Below are 7,096 nucleotides of genomic sequence, written 5' to 3'. Positions count from 1 at the left end.
ATAAAATTCACACCAATCTATTTGATTTGAATCGATTACCCAATAATGAAGACGGTTTTAAATTGTCATTCTTATCCGCAATATAACTTAATAATAATAATTATTATTTTTAAAATGAAAATGAGCTGAAGATTAGAGATAAAGATTCAAATAATAAGTTAATAAGTTTAGGGATGAATATGGATTTTAAGGGGATTACATAAGAGCAAGAATTGCATAACGTTTTTGTACTGCGGATATTGCTGGTGGCTGGCTTTCTTCTTCACCCGGATGGAGTTGGTGAGCATCGTCTAGTTTTCAAGTTCGAATTTTATCTATTTGATTTGGTATCTCTACCTCACGATCATCTAATCAGGTTTTAGAGCTGAAACTTTATCTTGAATTTTCTCTCGCCATCTCGCGAACGCCAGGTTGAATCTACTGCAGCACGTCTGAATATGGAGAATGGAGATGTTATCCGTAACAGCACACTCATTTGTGCTCCTTTGATGGCGGATTCCGTGGATCGGATGGTGAAGGATATGTATAGGGCCAAAACAAGTGGCGCTGACGTGGTTGAGCTTCGACTTGATAGTTTGAAGAACTTCAATCCTCGTCGGGACATCGAGACCTTGATCAAAAGCTGTCCTTTGCCTACTCTCTTCACGTACAGGTATATAATCTTATGCACATGCTGATCTAATTTTATCATAGGATGAATTGGATAATATATTGCAAACATCGAGATCTGGTTTCGAGTAACAGAATAGTATGAAGATTACACTTTTGTTTCAATTTTTTGTTAATAATGTGAGCTAAAGGAAGCTTAACGATGCTCAAGCTTTGATGTTTGACCCCTTACTCTTTAATCATGTGGAACTATTATCTTAGGTTCTTAAGTTATAGATTTTTCACTCCACTGACTGCTGACGGAAAACAATACAGAAGTGTTAACACAGTATATTAGATACCTGGAGTTGACTTGCCTTGGCTTAAATGTTTGAACAATTGCCCAATTTTGCGACTAATTCCCTTTCCCCTCCATGGAACTGGGACATTTTATAGGTAAACCTTGAACCATTGACCTCTAACCACTAAACCAGTCTCATTTCCCCCCTTGGAACTTGGATATTGAATGCATACAACCAATCGGATTCCATGAAACATTTGCTGAAAACCTCATTGCTATGCATTTCATATTCCTTATGTTAGTTCTTTTTATCTTGTTATATATGTTTTCTGCGCATGTTCAAGATCACCTCATTGGAGTTCTTAGTAATCTTCATCAGTGATTGAACTTTCTTGTGTGATGATTTTTCTAGACCAACATGGGAAGGTGGCCAGTATGATGGTGACGAGAACAGTCGGCTAGATGCACTTAGATTCGCGATGGAGACTGGAGCTGATTACATTGATGTTGAGCTTCAGGTGAGTTTTTGTAACATCAATTAGACAGTTGTGATCCAGGGCACAATTTTTTCCTGACATGCTTTAAAGAATGCATGTGCTTTCACTCTGATTAATGAAGATAGCAATGCTAAACCAATTAATATTACACCATACAAGATTAGAAAGATACAAATATAGTACAACAGATCTATTTCCTTGTATATGTATTTTCTTCATGTTACTGATTCAAATGTTTTGCTAATAAAATATATTGCTTAGACTAAATAATTGTATTGCACATTGTTGATCAATATTATATTGTTGATTACACATTGTATTATGCAGATTCTTTGAAATACATTTCAGGATATGATACCATGATTGGAGTAATTTAAAAAAATGAAGTCTTAAAGCTCTTTTTTCTCAATTTTGGTCTGTTTTAAGTATTAAAAACTATGTTTCCTTGAAAGGTTGCTCCCGAGTTCACTAAGTCTCTGCTTGGAAAGAAGCCTGCAAAATGCAAAATCATTGTTTCCAACCACAACTACCAAATCACACCATCTGTTGAAGATCTTGGAAATCTTGTTGTAAGAATACAAGCAGCGGGAGCTGACATAGTGAAGTTTGCCACTACAGCTGTGGATGTCACTGATGTTGCTCGTGTATTTCAAATAATTGTTCATTCTCAAGTAAGGGGTGTATGTGTTTTTGTTGAACATTCATGTTGCCATCCTAATTTCTTAAATTTTCAAGGTAGGTGATTATGCAGATAAACAAGTAGCTTCATTTGATATTAAAAAATGGAATAAGATGTTATGGTGAATGAAATATGTGGTGTCAATATTGCTTGTTTGATGCTAGTAGAGCGTTGTTTATTCTCATATTTGATAATTTCAGGATGGCACTTGAGATGATTCTTGTGTTATATTTTCCTTTGAAAGGTTCCAATTATTGGACTGGTTATGGGGGAAAGAGGGCTGATGTCACGGATACTTTGCCCGAAATTTGGTGCATACCTCACATTTGGCACCCTTGATCCTGGAGTAATATCAGCACCAGGGCAACCAACAATTGATGCTCTGCTGAACTTGTACAACTTTAGACAGATAGGGCCTGATACAAAGGTTTATGGTATTATTGGGAAGCCTGTCAGTCACAGCAAGTCACCTACCTTATACAATGAGGCATTCAAAAGAGCTGGTATTAATGGAGTTTACTTGCATTTGTTGGTGGATGACATAGCCAAATTTCTTCAGACGTACTCTTCCGTTGATTTTGCTGGCTTCAGGTAATAGTTAGAAACAACATTCTTCTAGTTTTTCATTTTTTTGTACCACCTAGCCTAGGGTAGCCCAAGTAATAAGTCTTGAACTTAAGACGGTGTTTGATAACACAACTCATCACTTCAATGTTTAATTGCTTATTTGAAATACGTTCATTTGATAACTATTATTTAAAACAACTTAATAGATTTGGATCAAATTAAGCTACAAATCGGCCTTAATTTGGTAAGTTATGAATGATTTAACTCGTTAATATAATAATAGCATCGAAAAAAACAATTTTAACCCGAAAACTAATCAAAATACATCATTATAAGGGTAAAATAGTTTTTAATTACTTTCTCGATATTAGTTCAACATTTGATTAAATCAACTTACATATTTTCATATGGTTTATTCTAACATTTAATTTTCAGTTACTTTACTCATTGGGTTACATAAAATTAATATTCAGTATTCAACAACTAATTCTTAGTTTTAACAAACGCACTAATAAGAACTTGAGATTAAAAAAGCACCTTGAAAAAACCCTGGTCTCAAAAAGGAAAAAAAGAAAAACGTTCTTCTAGTTTTTCCCAGTTCTCGTCCTTCTTTCTCAGTACTTTCATCTGGTAACAAGAACATTTTCAATAAATTATTCTAAATTTTGAATTTGACTTGTTCTTGTGCAGTGTTACAATTCCTCACAAGGAAGCAGCAGCCAAGTGCTGCGATGAGGTTGATCCTGTAGCAAAGGTAACTGCCAAAGCTCAATCTGTGTCTAGTAGTGATGAGCTACTGATTCTGTCCACTCCTTTTTTTATGTGGTCAGGTTTTGTATTGTACTCAGCAATTGATTTGTTCTTCATCAATTTGCACAGTCAATAGGAGCTGTTAATTGCATTGTTCGGGAACCAACTGATGGGAAGTTATTTGGATGCAATACAGATTATGTTGGCGCCATTACTGCCATTGAAGAAGCATTAAGAGGTTTTTTATACTTGCGTATAATTGTCCGCCTCGTATATGAGATGTATATCAGGATTGATTCATTCTTTTTGAAGGTTCAGATGTTACAATTAGTACTGCTTCATCGCCGTTAGCTGGTAAGCTCTTTGTGGTGATTGGTGCTGGTGGCGCTGGCAAAGCTCTTGCTTTTGGTGCAAAGGAGAAAGGAGCAAGGGTTGTCATAGTAAACCGTACTTATGGTTAGACCCATTCTTTCTTTCTTTCTTTTACAACTCTCTGCGTCTTTTGTTTGTTCCCACTTTAGGTCCCTGTTTTACAAGCCAGAGAAGAGAAAAAAATGCATAATGGTTTGGAACACTTAGTTATACTGGTATCCAAAAACTTATCTGGATGAGATTATGTTTGGAAACAAAAACTGAAGAGTTTTTTCTTGTAGTGTTTTTGAAATAACCAATTTTTTGGAGAAAAAAAATCATTTTGGATGAGAAAGTGTATTATCTTGGGTTGTTTGGGTTAAATGATTAAAATATTCTTTTCATTTAATATTTAAAATGCTATGAAAAATAAAGGTAATTTAGTATTTTAGTTGTTGATTTGAATGATTTGATTGATGTTAAAGGGATTATCTGTTATTTGGAATCTGATATGTTCCCTGTTTGAAGATCGAGCTAAAGAACTGGCAGCTACCATTGGAGGTGATGCTTTATCATTGGCCGAATTGGATAATTTCCATCCTGAGGACGGTATGATACTTGCAAACACAACTTCGATCGGTATGCAACCAAAAGTTGACGAAACACCTATTTCAAAGGTTAACCAACCACCTATCATAAGCTTAATGTTATTAATATGCAACAAATTAACATCAAATGCTTTGTTTTGTATTCTTGATTATGCAGCAAGCCCTAAGACACTATGAGCTTGTATTCGATGCTGTTTATACACCTAAGATCACAAGATTGCTTCGTGAAGCAGAAGAATCAGGTGCCAGAATTGTCAATGGGCTGGAGATGTTCATAGGACAGGCGTATGAACAATTTGAGAGGTTCACCGGTTTGCCTGGTAAATTTTCTAAACTAATACCATTTCTAAATCTAGTAACACAAAAAATAAAAATAAATAAATCATTTGCGGGTTTATTTTTCTTTGACAGCACCAAAGGAGCTATTTAAAGAGATTATGTCGAACTACTGAATAAGGTTTTTCTTTTCAGTTCTTCTGCAGATTTTTGTATTTTTACAGATTTACATACTTGACCTTGGAATAGAACTTCTTTGGTTACAGGTATGGAGTGAAACTGGTCAGGGAAACCACCATGTGTTTTTTTCTTCATGAGTTAAGTTTATTGGTTTTGTTATTTGTTGTACCATGAGAAACTCAATTACGAGCAAATAAAGCTGTAATATCTTTCTCGACATTGTATTCCTTAGTTTTGTATTGGGAAAGTTGGGGTTCAGACATAGAATGAACTCGGATATCATGTCTAAAGTGGTTCATCGATTAGAGATTTTGAAACAGTAACATAAATAATTGGATTTTCAAATCGGCTATGATTGCATTTTCATGTTTACTAAAATTGAAGCATCCTAAGTGTGTTTGTCTTTGGGGTAACTAGGCAGTTGCAGCATACAAGAATACAACCAATCCCTATAGCTTAATAAGCACATATACATTACTCTTAGGCTGACCCTGAGTAAGTCTGAGTATCTAAGCAGGTTTAAAAGATAAGAGTAAATCATTATCAGTTGGCTAAAATAAAATTATGAATTTTAACTTATTAAAAGTTTTTTTTAATTAAAAAAATCAAATGTAAATTAGAGATTTTTTTAGAGAAAATATGTAACAAGTTATTTGCAGAAAGTTGAATATTTATGGGAGTCTATGCAACTTTTATTTCTTTTCATTTTTTTAACACTTTTAAAAATATATAGAAATATATGAAAGATATAAAATTAATAAAATTAACATAATTTTGTTGGTTAGTTATATATATATATTTTGTTAGTATAAAGACTATAGGTTTAATGATCAAACCTTAGTAAAAAATATATTTTAATTCTTTTTAAGTGGGGCTATTAAAATGCATAGACATTACTCTTAAGCTCATCTGATTATTAGTATTTTCAATTTAATTATTGATCATTTAAAAAAAAATTAAAACGCTGGTTCCGATTTTTATTCGGAGTACGACCAATCCCTGCGGGTTAAGTATATAACTCGGAAATATACTTAATCAATTTAACCTTTCGAGAGATTTTTCGTTTGACGGACTTGAACCCAAGATCTTAAAGAGGCTGGGGACTTAGAGTATCCATTTCCTTTTTGCCACTAGGCTAGATGAGGAGAATTTTTTCCAATTTAACCAAACGAATAAAACTTATCGGCTGAAGTGCTCGAATTCCCTTAGAGAGACAAGGACATGAAATATTCACTGACGCTAAACTAGAAAACTGAATAAAGATGGAAAACTTTATACTAAACTAAAGGGGAGTGGAGAAACCACTAAAATACCTTAAAAAGTAAAATTAAAATCGTATTATGCATTATTCATAAAAAAAAAAAGAAGTAATGTTGGAGTGAACTTTCTTCTCTATTAAACATTGTATTTGAATATTATTTTAACTTAAAAAAGTGTAAAATAATAATGATGGACGATAATTTTAATAAGATTGAAGATTATTATTATTATTTATTTTATTTTTATTTTGTAATAAAATAACTTAAAATGTATTAATATATATTAATAAAATAATAAATAATAATTTAAAATATAGAATATTTTAATATTTTGGTTAATAATTTAAAAAATGTAATAAATTAGAGATGAAGTGAAATGATATTTGATTAATTTATATTATTTAAATTATCTAAACTGTTAAAACCTTAATCTTATTTTCTTCTAAGAAGTAAAAATAAAACTAATGTCTATTAAAAGAAAAGTTAATATTTATAGAACAATGTTCAAATATTCTCATTTAGTATGCTTTAAATTGAAGTTAATATTTTAAAATACTTTAAATTAAAGTAGTTGTCATGTATGTAGGATCATACTAGTTTTCTCGTACTTAAGAAACTATATTTACATCTAAATGAATCTAACCACAATGATTAAAATGACAGTTTATTTTTATATTAGTTTTTATTTAAAAACAATCTTATTTTTTCATATATGCATAATTTTCTTTGTAAGAGATAATTAATATGAAAGAAATAGTGAGTTGAATATACTAAAAATGGTGACATCTTCAATAAATTGGTGATCCAATTGTTTAATTTTGACCTATAGTTTTGTTTCTTTAACTTTCATGAAACCTAACCATATATTGTTTCAATTCAATCCGAATTTTTAAGGGTATATTAAGTTAGGTATGACTAAGTTCATATATTGGCATGATCTCATATTCTCATTAGATCTAAAGTGCATATAAATCTCATAAAATGTGCATTCAAATATAGATATAGTTGAATTAGTAAAAACAATGAAATTCAATATAAAA

The 7,096-nt window shown here is 31.8% G+C and overlaps 1 protein-coding gene across 2 annotated transcripts; it reads left to right on the top strand.

The window, feature by feature from the left end:
- The first annotated feature begins 207 nt into the window (after nucleotides 1–207).
- Nucleotides 208–5,146, top strand: LOC124941915 (bifunctional 3-dehydroquinate dehydratase/shikimate dehydrogenase, chloroplastic). 2 transcript variants are annotated; one of them, XM_047482296.1, is made up of 11 exons: nucleotides 208–279; nucleotides 411–652; nucleotides 1,302–1,407; nucleotides 1,839–2,057; nucleotides 2,310–2,656; nucleotides 3,323–3,386; nucleotides 3,512–3,620; nucleotides 3,701–3,838; nucleotides 4,262–4,410; nucleotides 4,499–4,661; nucleotides 4,753–5,146. In XM_047482296.1, exons 1-11 carry the CDS (start codon nucleotides 271–273, stop codon nucleotides 4,791–4,793), a joined length of 1,587 nt encoding a protein of 528 aa, XP_047338252.1. In that variant the 5' UTR covers nucleotides 208–270; the 3' UTR covers nucleotides 4,794–5,146. The 2 variants fall into 2 exon arrangements, with proteins under 2 accessions (XP_047338252.1, XP_047338251.1); XM_047482295.1 differs by having other exon boundaries at nucleotides 3,695–3,838.
- The last annotated feature ends 1,950 nt before the right edge of the window (nucleotides 5,147–7,096 follow it).

The sequence above is a fragment of the Impatiens glandulifera genome, chromosome 6 (assembly GCF_907164915.1).
Source record: "Impatiens glandulifera chromosome 6, dImpGla2.1, whole genome shotgun sequence".
Lineage (NCBI taxonomy): Eukaryota > Viridiplantae > Streptophyta > Magnoliopsida > Ericales > Balsaminaceae > Impatiens > Impatiens glandulifera.
Note: the sequence above shows the minus strand (reverse complement) of the source record. Positions and strands in the feature narration are given on the sequence as shown.